Source organism: Nannobrachium achirus (genome assembly GCF_963921795.1).
Source record: "Nannobrachium achirus genome assembly, chromosome: 17".
Taxonomy (NCBI): domain Eukaryota; kingdom Metazoa; phylum Chordata; class Actinopteri; order Myctophiformes; family Myctophidae; genus Nannobrachium; species Nannobrachium achirus.
In genome coordinates, this window is record NC_137824.1 from 31045431 (window position 1) to 31066563 (window position 21133).

At 43.3% G+C, this 21133-nt stretch overlaps 1 protein-coding gene across 1 annotated transcript in view; it reads left to right on the plus strand.

Moving 5' to 3' along the window:
- The window catches only part of adam19b (ADAM metallopeptidase domain 19b), a gene marked incomplete at both ends in the record, with an annotated part of 37907 nt that overhangs the window by 7184 nt on the left and 9590 nt on the right, over nt 1-21133 (plus strand). The window contains 8 exons of the mRNA XM_080746665.1: nt 9126-9204; nt 10779-10855; nt 13041-13245; nt 16878-16943; nt 17709-17780; nt 18411-18577; nt 19968-20052; nt 20944-21083. Coding sequence (XP_080602791.1) covers nt 9126-9204; nt 10779-10855; nt 13041-13245; nt 16878-16943; nt 17709-17780; nt 18411-18577; nt 19968-20052; nt 20944-21083 — 891 coding nt within the window. The remainder of the gene's footprint in view (nt 1-9125; nt 9205-10778; nt 10856-13040; nt 13246-16877; nt 16944-17708; nt 17781-18410; nt 18578-19967; nt 20053-20943; nt 21084-21133) is intronic.

Here is a 21133-nt window from a genome sequence, read left to right on the forward strand (position 1 = left end):
TTTGCACACAGGACCGTTGCGTTTTTTTTCCGTTTGCTGCATGATTAAAACGCATTGGATTTGGTGTGCAAGGCTGTACGGAATCCACACTGCGGATCCGAAAAGGAGTCAATGAGTTTTTACCGCATGCGACAAGACGCACAAATCGAACTGGGTTCGATCGAGAGAAAAAAACGCACTGCCGCAGCCACCTGCCGCATGGCAAATTCGGGGCCGGTGTGCATGAGGTCATAGAGAATCATTGTTTTCTTAAAAAAAAATGAAATTGTCAGTTTTCTCAGTGCGAAAAAAAAAAACGTGTCTGTGTGCAAAGCCCTTCATCCTCTCCTCTCCTCTCCTGGAAAACGAACCGCTAACCCCATTATTCCGCACTTCTCCTTTCTGTCGCCTCATCTGTGATTCCCAGGGGGCAGCACAAATATAAATATACATCACCCACGGTCTCTCCAGCGTCGCGGTGGGAGAGCGTGGCCACATGCAGAGAAATGACACACGCAGACACAGTTGTGCACACAAAGAGAGCCGAAAGAACACAAACAAAATGTTAAAGATCAGGCCGGTGTCCGGCTCAGGCCATGATGGATGGCAGGTCTACAGGGCAGGGATCAGGACGCATTAAGGCGTCCCCTTGTTTCCCTTTGGTTTATGTTTAGTCTCACAGAGTCACCATGCTGTCTGCCTGTGTCTTTATCTAGTCCTCTGTCTCGACTGGACTGTCTGTGACACACACACATATCGTCACTGTCGCACAGAAACCTCGTATCTCCAAGTTTCAGATGAGTATGTTTTTTTCTCGTAAAGTAAAGCCCTGTTTCACCATACAAGACTGTCGCACAAGACTAGTGAAAATAGCAGATCTACAAGCACACGACGCCTCGTGATAGATCGGCTATTTTCACTAGTTTTAAATCATTTTCAAAATGATAAATAAAAAACGAGCGGACATACAAGGTTTCCATCCGTCAACGATATGCACACACATACATTCCTACATTCATACACAGAGGCCCGCACAATAATAAACAGCACGTTAGCTCTTTGCAATAAAAAAACCCTTCATCCTTCATTACTGAGTGAGTCTCTTGACTTGCGTCACCCCCCCCATCTCCTCCCGTGCCGGGTGATGTCATCCGATATCATGAGAGAATGCGACCCACTGACCCTAATGCATTAACCCCCCCCTCCTCCTCCCCTCTCCTCTCCTCTCCCCCACTCTCTTTCTATCTCAACCAAGTGCATTAGCATCGTCGGCCCCTCCCTCCTCGGTTCCTCCTCGCCTCGTCCCGACTGAGCTCTGAACCAGAACCTTTGTCTCACAGCCTCTCTGCCAGACAGACCCCGTCCAGCCCTCCGTACTGTACTGCCCAGGGACGTGCTGGGCCCCTGATTCAGCCCAGGAAAAATAGTTGGAGAGGCCCTCATTGCGCGCTATAGAGAGAGATCTCTCTCTATAGCGCTGCTGCTACTCAAAGATTTGCCATTTCAGATCATGACAAGTGACAAGCCAGTGGGCCAATTACACTAGTTAAATTTTGTCGTTGTCGGGTGGAAACCTTGTATGTCCAAAACCGTTTGTTTTGTATTTACTATTTATCATTTTAAAAATGATTTAAACTAGTGAAAAAAGCCGATCTACAAGCACACAACGCCTCGCGGTGCGAGGCGTTGTGTGCTTGTAGATCTGCTGTTTTCACTACTTTTGTGCGACGGCCTTATATGGTGAAGCAGGGCTTTGCTTTGCGAAAAAAAATTACACATTTGAAACTTGGAGATACAAGGTTTCTGCCCGACAGTGACGATTTACTTTGTTGACTGCCCAGCCCCCAAAATGGAACGAAGTCCGACATTTTATTTTTATTTTTTTCCTAATGGCCGGCCTGGACCGTCCGGGAATGAACCGGCCGTTCGTGGGGTTGTCCCGCTTTTCCCAATGGCCAGCACGTCCCTGGTACTGCCCCTCCTCAATCACAGCATGTGTCTCTGGACCCTGGAGCTCGTCCAGAACCCCCCAGAGAGGCCTCCTCTTCTCGCTCAGCACAAAGGGATCCCAGCTATCTTGATTTAAAAGCCCTCTCAGCACTTAGCAACGACGCACTCAGGTTAACGGGTTTTGGGGTTATTCTACCCACCCTGGATGTCAGCTTCCTGCTGCTCGACAGATTCAGATCTCTGTGTGTGTGTGTGTGTGTGTGTGTGTGTGTGTGTGTGTGTGTGTGTGTGTGTGTGTGTGTGTGTGTGTGTGTGTGTGTGTGTGTGTGTGTGTGTGTGTGTGTGTGTGCGCGCGTGTGTGTGTGTGCGTGCGCGTGTGTGTGTTAGTTAGGCGCACCCAGGAAGTTCATGCCAAACCAAACCCGCCCTTCCGTCTTCAGACTAATATCAGAAACTCAGGAGTTCTTAGGTTCAGATCTTTTGCTATGTAACGTTGTGACTATGTTAGGGATGGGCGATATGGTAAAAATATCTCAAATATATAAAAAAATATTAAGAACAAATACGTCGAGGTTGATATTGTGATGATAATATTTTATTGTGATGACAATATCCATTTAGTTTGAATAACTTTGTGATTATAAAAGTAATGTAAAATAATGTGAGCTTGTAGATCTGCTATTTTCACAATTGTTATAACTATTTTATATAAAATAGTTGTATAAGATATGGCTTATGTGATTAAAACCAGGAGAATACAACGCCTTTACCATATCACAATATTATGGATACGATAAGCAAAGAATCCCAGATGATATCTGGTCTCATATCACGATATCGGTGTAATCGATTGCCCCGGCCCAGCCCTACAGTGAGTCACAGTGATGAGGTTATAGAGCCTTTAGTCTAGCAACAATACCCCTGTTACACTTCTGTGAATCAGCTTCTAAAGCTCAACATGGCAGCTGCTGACTGACGCCCACTGGATTGGGCATGAAAGGAAGAGGATAAGAGACTTACAAGAGTCTTTATATCGTTGTTGTCAGGTGGAAACCTGGTATGTCCAAAACGGTTTATCATTTTAAAAACGATTTAAGAATTATTTAAACGAGGGAAAATAGCCAATCTACAAGCACACAACGCCTTGCACCGCGAGGCGTTGTGTGCTTTTAGATCAGCTAATTTCACTAGTTTTGTGTGACGGTCTTGAATGATGAAGCAGGGCTTTACTTTTACGAAAAAACATACAAATTTGAAACTGGGAGATACGAGGTTTCTGCCCGCCAGTGACGATATCTTTCTCTGTGTGGGGAAGTGATTGCCCTTCCTGTGTAACGATCGTGGGATGGTCGTCTCTCTAAAGATCAATCATCGACCAGGCCGGCCTTGACACTTTACAGTAACTGGACTTGGCGAGAGGAGGAGAAGGAAAGAGAGTGATGGAGGTTCAGAAGCAGCGGATGGAGAAAACGGGGATTGTAATAATGCAAGACATAGCTAAAGGAAGGGGGTCTTCTGTGCAGCTCACTGCTGCACATTAAAGGAGTAGTTCACCCCCAAAATGACTTTTTTTCTATTGATTACTCACGCCATGGAGACTTGAGTTCAATAAACATTTTCGTTTTTTGTCGCATTCCTAAGACAACATTTTGATTATAGTAAATGTACCCCCATTGATTCCGAATGGGGACCCAAATACATTTGGGTGCGACAGAAAACCAAAACATAATATTGAACTCAAGTCTCCATGGTGTGAGTGATCAATAGAAAAAAAGTCATTTTGGGGGTGAACTACTCCTTTAAGGCTTACTCAGTTAGACTGACCTCACCCGCTCACAATGCACACTGTCACTTAACTATAATTTATGAGTCACCCAGGAGACTGTGTGTGTGTGCTTGCGCTTGCATGCATCTGCATGTCTTCTTCACAGGGGGGCTGTCTTAATATAGCTCTCCATCGCCCCCCTCCACCCCCAGAGTGGTAATCTGCAGAGGGATGAAGCAGGCCTTTCTCTGTCTGTGACGTTCTTTGTAGCCGATGACATCAACGGGGTGGCATTGTTTCTGCAGGCCAGGGCTGCAGGGCATCTAATTTGGGGTAATGGAACAATGGCTTCTCTCCATTTCCTCAATCACATCATTTTGTGCTCTTTCCATCTCGTTGTTCGATGCGTCAAAAGGAGTCAAATGTTTAGTCGGATTTAATTTGTTGCGACCGTCAGGTTGCAGTTACTATGAAAACCTCCACCGGCTGTCTGTCAGTCAGTCAGTCCCTCCATCAGTCAGTCCCTCCGTCTGTCTGTCACGTCACGCCACACTTTTGGCCCTACTCTTATCTCCGTCACCGTTGCCCCTATCCATGCCAAACTTTGCACACACACTCCTTGGTTGACAAACCACAACCTCCGCCCCTGATTTCTCACATGCCCCTCTTCTAGCGCCACCATGAGGTTGCTTTTTGCAGACAAAAATAATGGACCTGACGGTCGCTTATCTCCAGATTAGAGAGTCTTACTGGTGTTTCTGAATGAAGACGAGGTAGGGTTTGTGTCTTTATCAAGCGCTGCATGATATTTATCTGTTTAACAAAGAAAAAGAAAAAAGCATTTGAATAAATGAAATAGTTCAGTGAACGGTGGCACTTCACAGCCTCTTGTCATGGTGTCAACCCCTTCATCCAAGGCAAGTAAAGGTTGGGTATGTGATGAGTGTTCTGGTCACATTCACAGTCTTTATTTGAGTTTATTTTGAACACTGAGCCCCTAACTGCTCCCTGGGGGCTTCTCAGTATCTGCCCACTGCTCCTTTGGCAGTGGTTAAATGCAGAGGCTGAATTATGGGTATGTGTAAATGTACTTGGCCCATAAATCTACTGTTCTTTCTTTCTGAATAAATACGACTGTTTACCTGCATAACGTCGCTGTCGGGCGGAAACCTTGTATCTCCAAGTTTCAAATGTGCATGTTTTTTCGTGATGTAAAGCCCTGCTTCATCACACAAGGCCGTCGCACAAAAGTAGTGAAAACAGCAGATCTACAAGCACACAACGCCTCGCACTGTGAGGCGTTGGGTGGTTGTAGATCGGCTGTTTTCATTAGCCTAAATCATTTTTAAAATGATAAATACAAAACGAACTATTGGACATACAAGGTTTCCACCCGACAACGATGATATACTGTATGGGTATGCGGGTAAACAGACACGCACGCACACACACACACACACACACACACACACACACACACACACACACACACACACACACACACACACACACACACACACACACACACACACACACACTGTACATATATATACACATAATAAAGTTTGTTCATTCTATGATTGTCAGCCTCTTTCAGGAACACAGATAGGACGTGGTCCTCCTGTCTTGGACAATTACCTCACATGGTGTGTGTACTGTGATGACTCCTACCGGCAACACAATATCTCAAAAGAGATGCTTATATTGACTTTTGCCCAAACCCTCCTGTCACAGCATGGACTGTTGTTAATGGAATAGCTGTGCAGGCAGTAAGCCAATATTACTGGGCATCATCCTGGATGGCAACATGAGTTTTGATGCCAACACTGACTAACCTAATGGGTTTAAGCACCCATTTAGGCCTGAGATAATTTTATACTTTAGCTATTGAAAGATAGCAGATATACAGGCTCACAGCTTGCTGCGAGCTTGTAGATCTGCTATTTTTTTAAAGTCGCGAACATTTAAGGTGTACATTTGTAACTCAAATTTTGCTTCTGGGGGTCCCTGGAATTAAATATTTTGAGATGGGGGTCCGTGGCCAAATACATATCATTTTGGGGTTTTTTTACATGAAAAAGTTTGAGAAACACAGACAGTAAAGGCATGTTTTTCAGAAACCTGTTAGGATTTAGGAGAGATTTATAGAATCGGGTCAAAAGACAAGCTTGTAGAGAATGTAGACAGATCTACAAGCTTGCAGCATATCTGCAATTGTTAAAGTATTAATGCGTAATAATGTATACCCGGACTTAATGCCTTAAAGGCCAATTAGAGAGGTTTCTGGACACGGTTGAGATTTCCATTCCCACTCATTGAAAATCCTCTTTGACTACATTTTAACTTTTGCAATGATTTGTTGGTTCGGCAACCTCAGCATGGTAAACACAAACAGGCATGGAAAGATTCTTAAACTTTGCCAAAAGACCATTGGCACTGACTTGAATGACCTTGTTCATATTTATCAAGGCAAAGGCCATTCTGCCAGACTCTGTACCCTCTTTGTGCAGTTTTGACTCCTACTGTCAGGGTATACTTTACCTAGAAGGGCCTAATCAAACAGATATCTGATATCATTTGAGCCATCCGCAGTTAAACAGGCTGTAGGCCTAGTTGCTATTGCATGCATACATTAACAAAGGTCTGATGGACTCTTAGTGCTTTTATTACTTTATTATGATTAAATCTACCATGTTTGTATTTATGTTTTTAATTTGTTTTAATAATGTGTATTTGTTATTGATGTGTTGACTGCTGTTCTAAGCAAATTGCCCCATGTGGACTGTAAAGACTATCCCATGCAATATACTGTATTGCTTTTTGATGACTTTGTTTTTCCTTTGTACTCGAAAAAGATTTGTGGTGGGGAAACATGGTTATGATTTTGTTCAATTTGGATGAAGCGATTAACGATTTCCTCTGACATGCATAATATTGAACTGAGATCACTCCGCAGAGACAGGACAGTGTCTTTCTCAAGCGGTTTCCCTCCCAGAACAAATTGCAGCAGCATCTCACGATATGCATGTAATATTAGTCAATACTGCGATGTTGATAATTATGCTGTTCAGCCTTATCTGTGTCAGTTGTGAGCCTCGAGTAAACCCTGCAATGAAGCCAAGCAGGTCCAGATGTTCTGTAGAGTTCACTGCCCTGCACTCTGCTCTGCTCTGCTCTGGCCACCGTCTCCTGCTTGCAGGCACGTGCACATATAGACATCTAAGGGGGCTTGAGCCCCTGCTCTTTTATCCATCTGTAAAAAGGGCCCTCTCTCCAGACCATGAATGCAAATGCCTCCTTTCCAAGCCATACCTGAAGGCAGCATTCAAGAGAATTGACTTGTCCAAACTCACCTGAACTTGAATGCCTCATCTTATGTTGAAAGAATTGCCCTCTCTGTGTAGAAATGCATGCCGCATCTCCTCTATTGACTTGATTATGCTTAGTTCAGTGTAGTATCAAGCTCCGAAAATAGCCGACCTCCAAGCTCACAACGCGTCGCGTTGCGACACGTTGTGAGCTTGGAGGTCTCCTTTTTCGATATTTTCATCAAAAAGCCCTTTTAGAGATTTCAGCCCCTGCCTCTCTGCACGTCCCTGCCTGGTTGATGGATCAGAGAGAGGTGGAGAGAGAGTGGGAGAGAGAGAGAGTTTGTGGGAGGAAAGGATGAGAGGAGACAGAGAGAGAAAGATACCAGCTGTGAGCCAGGCCCAAGTTTATGAATGAAAACAGGAAGAATGGATTGACAGACTTGGAAGGAGAAAGACAGGAAAATAAGCATCTGTAGGAGATGTAAATATTAACCCAGTACATTGACAAACAACTGTCGGACAGAAACCGCATGAGTCAAAACATTATACAGTACGTACATGCACGGCGACCGCACGCACGCGCAATTGAGAATGCTGTGTAATTGTTCTCTCACTGTGCGTGTCTGCTAGAAGAACTTTTCTTCTCTTCAGCCCGGCACGAAATGTTTTCATGATTCTGAAAATGGAGAAGGTCCAGAGACCGAGAGAGAAAAAGAACGGCTTCCACAGCCATAGGAGTATTTGGGTGAATAATAGCCCTGTCAGCCAAAACAACACAGCCCTGCGCACATCAGTGGACAGATCTTCCACTGCTGTGACTGCTTCAGCCATTAAGGTCAATAAGGGATTCTGTGTCTGAGCTGAAGATTGAGTGAGCTACACCACTGGTGCCCAAACACTGGGTCGGGACCCATATGAGGGTCGCGGACCTATTTTTATGGGTTGTGAGTAGATATACCCTTTTCTTTGTGTTCGTTGTGTTGTTTTTAATTTTTCCAAAATATACATACAAAAAATCCCCCCAAAATAAAAATAAAATCATGATTTAAAACTGATTTAGACATTTTTCAAAATAATTTCATAAATAAATACCAAAGGTCTATGAAAATCGACACGTTGTGATCTGCTATTTTCACTAGTTTGGGCCCCGGGCAAACTTCTAATTTCTCTTTTGGATCCCTAAAATGTTTGGGAACCACTGAGCTACACAATGCAGTGTGCATGAGGTCGTGTTTTCCTCTCAGCTTGGAGAAGATCTTTCGTCCAATGCTCTCAAGCTCCTGCTGTAGACCATGAATGTTTTATGAGCTATGGAATGTCTAAGAGAACCTCTTATATCTGTCTACTGTGTGTATCAATGCATCACCATACTGTGACTGTATGTACAGTATGTATGTATGTATGTATGTGTGTGTGTGTGTGTGTGTGTGTGTGTGTGTGTGTGTGTGTGTGTGTGTGTGTGTGTGTGTGTGTGTGTGTGTGTGTGTGTGTGTGTGTGTGTGTGTGTGTGTGTGTGTGTGTGTGTGTGTGTGTGTGTGTGTATGTATGTATGTATGTATGTACGTACCGGTGTATGTATGTATGTGTGTATATATGTATGTATGAATGTATCCACATCTATCTATCTACCTACCTATCTCTATCTCTATCTCTCTCTCTCTCTCTCTCTCTCTCTCTCTCTCTCTCTCTCTCTCTCTCTCTCTCTCTCTCTTCACCCATCTAGCCATTCATCCATCCTTTCAATTCCAATAGACTGCATATCTACTCCAACACTACATGTACTCAGGGGCGTCACAAGGGGGGGAGTGGGACTGAGTTACTAGGGCACAAGGTGGAGGGGCCTTAATTATTTTATACTTTAGCTATTGAAAAATAAAAGATCTACAAGCTCGCAGCGCGGCACTTGGTGCCTCACTGTGAATTCTTCAAAAATAGCAGATTTACAAGCTTGTAGCGTGAGCTTTTATATCTGCTATTTTTCAATAGTTAAAGTACCCAGGGCCTAGAATCTGGTGCGACACCCCTGCTAACACTACATGTACTCTCTTTCTCTCTCTCTCTCTCTCTCTCTCTCTCTCTCTCTCTCTCTCTCTCTCTCTCTCTCTCTCTCTCTCTCTCAGGCAGCTCCTGGCTCCTGGGTATCAGGACATATGGTACAGCCCCAGTGGGGAGCGCAGGTCCTCGTCTCCCAGCAACACGGTAAGTCTGTGGGACAGTTTGGAGCAGGGAATCCTATTTGTGGCCCGCTCCAACAAAATGGGTCAGATGTCAACACAGAGAAACACGTTTTGTGTTATATGCACATTGGGCACTTTCACGTTCCTAGGGTTTCTAATATGATACCAAATATTATCTTTGCTCTCCAAATGTTCAGAGAGATAGGTCATATTACATATCGGCCGTGACCAATCGGACAGTTGAGAAAAAACTGCCTGGCAAGTGGTCACTTAAAATACGCGTTCTTTTATTCTCTTACAGGAATGCAGATATTGTTTTCATGAAACATATGCATTACATGGCACATCCTTGAGTCTTAAAACCTCAAGCCTGGACTTTATTTAAATAATTTACCCAATTGTATCCAATCTGTATAGCAGATTATGTTCATACAATCTAACTAAACCCATCTGCAGTGATTGCAATGGAGGTGGTCTCCCAGGCCAACACTAACATTGAGAAATGTTAATGTAGATAGAATACAGACTGATGGACAATGTCAGTAAAGTTATTTGAAGCAGATGGATAACAACAAATTGCATTTTGACCATCGTTGTAATTAGCTCTCCGTCAGAAGAGAGAGAGAGACACAAGTAACTGATATAAAATGTACATATTGTAGCTTAAATAAACAAGTTCTGTCTTGAATGGTCAAAGCAAGCATGATTACTGTTTAACAACTCGTTAGCTTGTTCTTAGCAGTTCTCCACAAGCCCTTCACAAGCCTTTTCATCATACATTTACAAACCTCAGGAATATAATTTTTCGGGCGATTATATTTTAGACATGAAGAAGGCAGCAGTAGCTCAGGCGGTCGTCTTGGAATCGGAAGATTCCATGTTTGATCCCCAGCTCCCCCTGGCTATGTGTCGAAGTGTCCTTGAGCTTCTGAACACCAAACTGTTCCCGCTGAGCAGGTTGGTGCCTTGGTTAGCTCTGCCATCGGTGTGTGTATCTGTGAATATGAAATACATCGCCTTGGAGAAACGCACTATATGAATGAAGTCCATTTACCATTTATCTATGTTTAACTCAATTTAACTCAAACATAAAATCATGTTTCTACCACTTTTTGTGGTCACATGTTCAGATACTTGATTCTGATTGGCTTAAAACAGTGGTAAATGAGTCAACAACCTTGAGTTGGCTCATGGACCCTGCCCACTGTTGTGTTGCAGTTGTAACATTTCCAAGATCTTGCAAGTTACAACTGTGTTTTCTTTCATTTATATGGTAGAAGTGGTAGAAAAGCAATTTACCATTCGAGGGTTGTGGGTTGTTGGTTGTTGGTTGTTGCTGTTTCAGGGTTGTTTGGCACTCGGCTTCGTCTCGTGCCACAACCCTGAAACAGTGGTAAATCAGCCAACAACCCACTCCCTCTCATGGTAAATGGCTTACTTTTCTCCTGGTGAATGTTTGAATTTCTACATTGGTAAATAAAAAACAAAACAAAACGTAATGCTATTGTAAGATTCAGATGCGTCAATTGGGTATGGCGAGGTATCGCAGCTGCCCTACCTTGGCTACAGGGAATAAAATGCACCTTTCTGTTCCAGGATCAGTGTTTCTACCATGGGACGGTACAAGGCATAGAGGAGTCCAGCGTGGTTGTCAGCACCTGCTCAGGACTCAGGTAAGACACACTGCTGCCGTGGGAATAAATGGGAATAGAAGGAAAGGATGGGACAATATGAACATTTCATATAATGGTTATTGTGACAAAAGAATTGCGCCGCGTTTTGAGCTTGTAGATCGGCTAGACATCGGCAGAGGTATTTGATAGAGAGTGGAAAAAAAGACTGTATCAAGTACGTATATTATAAGTACCTTTTACCAATTATATAGATGGTTTAAGTGGTACTGGATATGCAGCTCGGCAAATAAAAGGTGAATTGGTCCCAGTGCATGACGGAGGACGATATCACGATACATTAACTCTCCACGATACGAGTGTTTTTTATCACGATAAACGATAATATCGCTTATCCCATCCCTAATAGAATAAGAGCAGCAACAACACTAGTATATCGTCATTGTCGGGTGGAAAATCCGTATCTCAAAATGCGTATGTTCTTTCGCAAAGTAAAGCTCCGCTTCATCAAACAAGGCCGTCGCACAAAAGTAGTGAAAACAGCAGATCTACAAGCACGGTGCGAGGCGATGTGTGCTTGTAGATCGGCTGTTTTCACTAGTTTAAATCATTTTTAAAATGATAAATGCAAAACGAACGGTTTTGGACATACAAGATTTTCACCCGACAACAACAATATCTGAACTGTCACTGGAGTAGCGGGAACGCCATCGTCACCCCCTGCAATGTTGGCTTGGTACCCTAGACATAATTTGGCCCTTTTTTATCACGATAAATGATAATATCGCTTATCCCATCCCTAATAGAATGTTGTATCATATCCCTTATGGTCCCATCCCTAATAGAAGGCTGCTTGTTGAGTACAGTAAGGCGTGTACAGTAAGCCAGTTCAGTGTGTCAGTAGGTCAGAGGTCCCACTGGTGGGTCAGTGAGTCCAGTCCAGCATGGAGAGGAGAGGAGAGGAGAGGAGAGGAGAGGAGAGGAGAGGAGAGGAGAGGAGAGGAGAGCCAGCAGTGATATTTCCTGCCACAGATGAGAGATCGGGTAGACAGCAGGAGAACAGACAGGCATTGACAGAAATCTCAGTGTGTGTGTGTGTGTGTGTGTGTGTGTGTGTGTGTGTGTGTGTGTGTGTGTGTGTGTGTGTATGTGTGTGTGTGTGTGTGTGTGTGTGTGTGTGTGTGTGTGTGTGTGTGTGTGTGTGTGTGTGTGTGTGTGTGTGTGTGTGTGTGTGTGTGTGTGTGTGTGTGTCTGTGCTTTGTTTTCCTTTCTGTGCTGCTCCAGAGAAAGTACATTTGTCAAAAGACGTATTCTTTCATTCATCTTGCAGATGTGGAACAATGCGCATGCACGCGCGCACGCACGCACACACACACACACACACACACACACACAAACGCATGCACACACACACATATACACAGACACACATAATATACACATAGATTATGCTGACACACTCACACACATGCACACTCCAGGCCTCAGGGGTTTTCATCAGGGAGATGTATAATACTGGGGACATGTGGGCGTTCGACCTCCAGATGCTTTCTACAGCTGCTTGACTGTGTGTGCGTGTGCGTGTGCGTGTGCGTGCGCGTGCGTGCGTGTGTGTGCTAACACGTGTGTATTTGCGTCTGTCCTTATGTATACATGCATGAGGAAGCCAGAGAGCCGCATAGCGTTCCAACGGTCCAATCTGATAATTTCTAAACAGCCGTAATGCACCTGAGCCCTGATGTGTCTCCATTCCACCCACACACGCACAACTCATCCTGTAATGCAGTTGTCTCCGTTTTTGATGTGCAACCATATGGTTTCTCTCATGCTTCAGTTTGACAATCTAATCAATCTTTGGGTGGCCGGAGATAGGATGAACTTTCGAATAACCTTTTGATCTGGATTTGCTATGTTTTTATTTTTTATTATTTTTATTATCAATGTTGCCTGCCAGAGGTGTCAATTGGGTATGGCAAGGTATGGCAGCTGCCATACCTCAGTTTTGTTTATTTGCAAGACACCAGTCATGTTGCCATACCTTAGCTTATGCTGAACTGACGCCACTGTTGCTTGCAATGAAAAGCGTTAATTTCTTTACAGCTCACCGCAATGACAAGATTAGTTTCTCAACAGCAGTGGCAAACATTAAAGCCCTTTTTTCCTCTCGGCTCCCGCGCCTCGGGGCGCTTTGAGCGGAACCATGAACAGTGCCTTCTTGTTTCCCCAGGGGGCTGATATCTCTGAACACCAGCGTCAGCTACCTGATAGAGCCTCTGCCCGTCTCCATGGAGACGCAGCCGCACGCTGTGTTCAGGGCAGAGAGCCTCCGCCTGCCTGGCGGGACCTGCACGCATCACCATGGCAACCAGGAGCGCCAGGAGGAGGGGCTGAGTAAATTCATCCAAGGGATGACGCTGCCGCCGTCCAGACGAGTGAGTTGATTGATTGATTGATTGATTGATTGATTGATTGAATATTTAACAAAAATGGAGAACAGTACAAGTAGGCCTATATCCCACTACATAATCAGAATCGCCCCAAAAAAATGCGTGTGTGTGTTTCCATCTGTAACTCCACGTTCAGCAGTTGTTCAATTGTCTAAAAAACACAATACAAAAATCAATAACGCATGTACCTTGCCCAACATCAACTTTATCACCTTCAGATGTGTCTCTACTTCTCATAATCCCAAAATGTTTAAAATTTTCCCCCACATTTTGGCCTGTAGGCGGCATATTGCGCAATCCATAGTTGGGAGCAAAGTGTCATTATCATCACCAGGTCTCAGGTTACAAGAGGGAAGGGGGGGGGGTCAGGTGCACACACACACACACACACACACACACACACACACACAGAGAGAGAGAGAGAGAGAGAGAGAGAGAGAGAGAGAGAGAGAGAGAGAGAGAGAGAGAGAGAGAGAGAGAGAGAGAGAGAGAGAGAGAGAGGGGGGGGGGATCTAGAACAAGAATCAAAAACATAGATCTAGAACACAGAATTCATAGTTCTAGAACACATAGAATTCATAGATATAGAACACAGAATATGTACAGTACAGTACAGCAAGGTACAGTAGAGTACAGCAAGGTACAGTAGAGTACAGCAAGGTACAGTAGAGTACAGCAAAGTACAGTACAGTAAGGTAAAGTACAGTAGATTACAGTAGAGTACAGTACAGTAAGGTACGGTAAGGTACAGTAGAGGATGGATGGATGTGGATGGATGGATGATGGATGGATGTGGATGGATGGATGTGGATGGATGGATGGATGTGGATGGATGGATGGATGGATGTGGATGGATGGATGGATGGATGGATGGATGGATGGATGGATGCATGGATGGATGGATGCATGGATGGATGGATGGATGGATGGATGGATGGATGGATGGATGGATGTGGATGGATGGATGGATGGATGTGGATGGATGGATGGATGTGGATGGATGGATGGATGGATGTGGATGGATGGATGGATGGATGGATGGATGTGGATGGATGGATGGATGGATGTGGATGGATGTGGATGGATGGATGGATGGATGGATGGATGGATGTGGATGGATGGATGGATTGATGCATGTGGATGGATGGATGGATGGATGGATGGATGGATGGATGGATGGATGGATGCATGGATGGATGTGGATGGATGGATGGATGGATGTGGATGGATGGATGGATGGATGTGGATGGATGGATGGATGTGGATGGATGCATGGATGGATGGATGGATGCATGGATGGATGGATGGATGGATGGATGGATGGATGGATGGATGGATGTGGATGGATGGATGGATGGATGGATGGATGGATGTGGATGGATGGATGGATGGATGGATGGATAGATGGATGGATGTGGATGGATGGATGGATGGATGGATGGATGGATGGATGGATGGATGGATGGATGCGGATGGATGGATGGATTGCCATTTACACTATTTTGCATTTTGGAAAAAACTGCATATTTAATGTTGAGCTATCCTACATTTGTATTGCTTAGCTGCCCACTGGACTGTATCCATCTCTGGGTACAGGGGACTTTCACATAGGAAAGGGGCCAGGCCCCCGCAGGGGGCTTTTTTCTAGTTCAATACAATAAAGAAATGTAGTACAGTACATGTACAGTTAAACACCCTGCCTGAAAGGAGCATCCCAAATAAGTCCTTTTACGGTCTTGTTTACGTCGGATGTCCTTGGTATTCAATTCATGGACATAACAAATAAAAAATAAAAACATTCAAAAATCATCGCAGTTATAAAAACACTATTTGTACAGGATAGGGGAAACAAGGGGATGGGCTAAGGTATGGGGGGATGTTGTCTCAACTTTCAAGAGTGCATTTTCTCCTTATGTGACACTCAACAGATTTGAGAATCCCAGGGCTAAATTATTAGTATCACAACCAATAATTATTATAATAATTGTGGTATAAGAGCAGCAACAACACTATATCTGCACTGTCACTGGAGTAGCGGGAACACCAGGAATGCCGCCTCCACCGCCACCCGCAATGTTTTGGCCCTCGGCTTGGTACCCTAGACATAATTTGGCCCTTGAGGGAAACTAATTGGGGAGCTATTGACACTGACGGCAGCCAATTGCCTGGGGAAAGTGAACAATTTGGGCAAATGTTAACTTTCTTTGTTTGAGTGTTTTAGAGATTGGGAAGCAACTTTTCTTTTTGTTTGCTAAGCTTAAAAATTAAATATTCCGTTAAAAATAGCCAATAAAATAATAATGTTCACACGTCAACAGTTGTTTAGTCTTTCAGAATTATAGTACATTCCTTCAGTAAAGAAAACATCCCACTGTCCCTTAAGTGTGAGATTTATTAAGCAAACATTGGCCGCAGCACACAAAAAGTTACTTTGTAAACACTACTGACCCATATAACAATTTTGAGTTCACTGTGACTCTTAAGTTGGCCTGCCAGGCATGGTCATTGTTTTTGAGAAATATTAACCCACGGCAATGTTTCAATTATAGCACAGGCCACCTTTACCCCATTTTTCTCCCCAATTTAGTAGTTATACCAATTAATTTCTCCCCAGCACAAATTTCTGTGTTGTCTCTGTTGTTATATCCTACTGACATAGGGAGGAAGTAGGTAGGGATGGAGCTCGTTCGTTTTTATTGATAATGAACACCTTATCGATCCTGCTTATTGAACTGGGCTTTTATCGAGCCCACTGTTGAGCGTTTTCTAATATTTTGTCGAAAGATGTGAGATGTAAAATTCTGAACAGAACTGGTAGCTTTTTGTATTGGCCAGTTGTTGGGACTGTGAATTTGTGGCTGACCACCATCTACGAAGATGACAATTGACAAAAATAACAAATATTATTATTAAATATCATTAAAACAATCATTCATTAGTGTGCAATAAGAGTTAAATGGCTTTATATTATGAATAGTACTGTAATCATTTCTTGATCGCCTCTTGTCTTGATTGTTTAAACATGACGTCATGCTTGATAAGCCCAAAGCTTATTGATACCGGGTACTATCGAGTTTGTAGCGGGCTCTTGTTTCAAGCTCCATCCCTAGATGTAGAGCCTTCGTCTTACGGGATGGTGTTTTCTGCTGGTGTTTCAGTCCGAGTGTATCAAAGGGTGCGTTTGGAAATGCGCACCGGGTGTGTGCTCAGTGTAGTGAGTAAACCTAACCCTAATCCTAACCCTAACCTCAGTAAAACTATGCCTAACCCTAACCCTAACCTTAACCTCAGTAAAACTATGCCTAAACCTAACCATAACCCCTAACCCTAACCACAAACGGGGCGCATTTACGAACGCACCCTTTGATACACTCGGACTGAATCACCAGCAGAAAACACTCTCCCTTCGTCTTACTCCACCTGTCCAACACTTCCTGCTGGCAGGTGCCACCCCAGTTCGTAGGAATACATATACATACAAATATCACCCTCCGCGCCAGACTTCCCTCCCCAATTGTGTTCACATAGACGCCCGACAAAGCCAGACATGAATGTGTTTTAATTGTTTTGCAGTTACTTAACAAAATTGTAAATACGACATCATTCTCTGCTTAAAGGAACGAAGGGACCTCAGCCAAAACATGAAGTATGTAGAGCTGCTTCTGGTGGCCGACCATGCAGAGGTGAGAGCACGTTAATGTCATTTGACCAGTTAACCCTAGCGTCCCTATTGTGAACTAATTAAAAACAAAATAAACTGGATAATAATAACTTTTTTTTTTTATGTTTCAAAATGTTTGAAAAGACTGAAAAAGCTTATATATAAACTCGCAACACGTTTCATCTTGAGCTGGTATTGTTGTTGTCGGTTGGAAACCGACCACACCTCCAAAACAGCTTGTTTTGTATTAATCATTTCAAAAACGTGTGCTTGTAGATCTGCTATTTTCACTATTCGCCTGCAACAGTCTTGTACAATGAAGCAGGGCTTTACTTTGCGAAAAAACATACAAATTTGAAACTTATATATCCGCAATTTGTATTACGATAAAGCACATGGACAAAGTGCAGTGTTAAGGATTCTTTAAATCAGGGAGGGGGGTGGTGGTGGTGTTGATGTGGTCTCTCATCACTCTTCAGAAATGATTCTTTGATGCGATGACATCTTCATGACAGCCCACAGCTCTTTATTCAGGCCTAATTAGCTGGCCCAGTGGGAGATGTGTGATCATCTGAGGCTATTATTATGCCTCTGATTCACTTCCTGTTGTCTCTGTTGATGCTTCACATATTGCCTTTTGAAGTTTCTAGAAGTGCCGAAGTAAATGTGTGTGTGTGTGTGTGTGTGTGTGTGTGTGTGTGTGTGTGTGCGTGTGCGTGTGCGTGTGCGTGTGTGTGCGTGCGTGTGTGTCTGTATGCGTGCGGCCACGTGCATATTTCCTACCCAGTTTGAGAAGCAGGGGCGAGATCTGGAAATGACTAAGATGAAACTGCTGGAGGCTGCCAACTATGTAGACAAGGTGAGAATTACCTGCAGTCAAATAGATATACCAGTGAATTGCAGGCCTTTCAAGGAAGTGTCAATGCGGTTGTAGTGTGAAAACCATAAACATGTCAAGCTCTGAAAAATCAGCTGAAACTCTGCATCTGTCTGTCATCACTGTCTCTGTATCTGTGACTGTTCTCATCTGCTGGGGGGCTCTGCTTTTGTTATCCTACTTTCAGCAGGGATATGTTTTATCCCTGCTTCTGGTATGACTGACTTATATACATGCATTTATTTTTGGGAAATGTGTAGACCCATATGCTTGATATTTATAGCATGTTTGATGTTATCACAATTTAACAATTACATAAAAATGTTGCATCCCTATTTTATGCATCTTATACATTTGTCAAAATCTTTCAAGAATGTTCTGTTTAAAAATAATAATAATATTCATTCTTAATTTAATAATAGTTAAAACTATTATTATTAATAATAACAATTCTGAAAATAGCAGATCTACAGTACAAGCTCAGTGAGCTTGTAGATGGGCTATTTTCACTATTTGTCACACAATGAAGTATACAGAGCTTAAATGTTTAAGAAAATGTCCCCCATCTGTTTTCTTTCATGGTACACTGCCACTCTCCATGCACTGCTCCAGTACTACAAGGCCCTCAGCATCCGCGTGGCGGTGATCGGCCTGGAGGTGTGGTCGCACCAGGACAAGATCAACATGTCTGCCAACCCCTACAGCACCCTGGGGGCCTTCCTGGCCTGGAGGCGCAAGCAGCTCCACGTACTGCCCAACGACAACGCTCAGCTCATCACGTCAGTAGCTAATAGGGCATTCACCAAATATTCGAATATTTGAATATCAAAGTCACTATTCGACGTTGTTCACCGAAGTCGAATATTCGCTTATTTTTATATTGTTTTCTCTTTAAAAAATATATAGTTTATAAAGCTTGGCTAGATAGGAAGTCATAAGAATGAGTTGTCAATGCCCCTGGTGGGTGAATTTGTTAATGCTCTATACCAGGGATTCTCAAACCTTTTTAGGCCGTGACCCCCAAAATAAACATATTTGAATTGGGGACCCCCACCCTGACAAGCACTCGGAATTGTAGGTATTACATTTAATGTGACTTGGTTCCGCAGAGGCGTTGCGAGGCGTTGTGAGCATGTAGATCTGCTATTTTCACAATGTCCGCCTCTTGCTTACTTAATATTTGCCAATTTGGCCAGTCCTGTCGAATGTTCGACTATTCGAATACTTTGAGATCGAATAATTCGATTACTAAAAATCACTATTCGTGAATGCCCTAGTAGCTAACCCTTTCCTCACAAGATAAACGTGAACACATGAAAGTTATTAGTCCATTAAGACCTGAGGCTGATGCTATGAATGTCCTCTAAATCTAAAACTGTTTTCTGAAAATGTCGCTATATCAGTGGTGCTCAAACATTTTTCCCCCAAATTGTTATTTGTCCGCCGACCCCCCCATGTCAAAATGTTTTGTTCCAAGGACCCTCAGAAGCAAAGATTAAAGTCGTTGGGTTTAAATATATACAGTATATAGCACTGTATATATTCAATGATTAACACACTTTTTCACGAAAAAAAGCAGATCTACAAGCTCGCAGCACAGCACGTGGGGCCGTGCTATGAGCTTAGTATATTTTGACGGTTAAGTAAGTAAGAAATGTATTCAAGATTAAGAGCTAAGAATAAAAGTAGGTGGACCTAAGGTCTGATCTAGCCATCTGCACTGAATTAGTGTAATGACCTGTGCAGACTATTGACAGGGGATATGATGCTGATATAATTATGTACAGTGTCAACCAGCCCATTTTTGATTGATTGGACACTTTATTAACAGTTTGCGTGTATATATGGATAATGGACAGTATATATACAATATATGTACAGTCAATCAACAGCAGCAGCAGCAGCAGCAGCGTATAATGAGAAATGTACTGTATCTGTCAGCTGTAAAACATTTACCAACAGTTAGACTACATTGTGCTGCCATATTGTGCCACAAATTGTTTTGTAAGAGGTGTCACTTTTTTGGAAGGCTGGATGTATTTTGGATGGAGTCTGTTCATGTCGTACAGTAGATCTCTCACGAATCCAACTTGACGTGGACTGATTACATTCCTGCGGGTCGTTCCCCAACTGGAACTAATCAGCTGTGGTGTGTGTTTTCATTCTCAGGGGGATGTCATTCGAGGGGACCACCATTGGGCTGGCACCTCTCAAAGCCATGTGTTCTGAGTACCAGTCTGGAGGAGTGAACTCGGTTAGAAACCATCTTTATTGACTGTACGCAATGGAAGAGGCGCATACATCACTTGCATTAGTGGACAATGCGGATGTGTATTTACAGTTCAAGTATCTGATTTCAGCTGTTGAATTTAAAGGACTTCCCAAATAGTTTGACTAGGCTGAGAGTTCTCACCTGTCGCCTCTAGAGACAGTACATGGAAGTCATTCCCAACTAATTGTTCACATTGGCTGCAGAAGTGCTGAGGTTTTTATAGGCACTTCTAATAGGCGTTGTGTATCATAATGGTTCTACAAGAAAGTTATTGTGTTTACTAGGTGGTTAAATAAAATTTACTTTTGAATTCCGCTATATAGCAAGTACTCTTGTACTTTAACTCAAGTAAAATGTAGACTGAGCGACTTTCACTTGTAGTGAAGGAGTATCTATAATTTGACTCGAGTACTTTGTCTACCACGATGTAAACAGAGCCTTGTGAGGGCAGGAAACATTCTAAACATTGTCTAGAGCTTGTGTGTTGCAACATTGCAACTATCACTTGAAAATTATAACATTTTGGCTTGAGAACTAAAGGGGTTGGTTTTTTAATGCTGCCTCAAACGAAGGAAACATACTGTAGGAAATCAGATTCTAACGGCTTTACGGTTAATATAAGTAGAACACCACACGTCTCCAGTTATGATGGTGTTTATAAACAACAACATTCATAAACATTGGATAAGCAGTAGAGCATTGACGACTTGTGATAATTTGCAAGTCGACTCGACTCAGTAAAAAGTTGAGTTGAAGTCGACTTTATCGCTTGATGACAAGTCGACTGAGTCGACTTGTCGACTTTTTCGTTAATGGCCTAATAAGCAGTTCCTTGTTGAATCGTCTCCAACCCCCGGGCCATCTTTTCAACAGGACCACTCAGAGTCTGCAGTGGGCGTAGCAGCCACCATGGCCCATGAGATGGGCCACAACTTTGGAATGAGTCACGACAGCTCCGGCTGTTGCCAAGCCAGAGCAGATGATGGAGGCTGCATTATGGCTCCTGCCACTGGGTGAGACACACACACTGACTGAAACACATGGAAGGTCTGCACACTGTAAT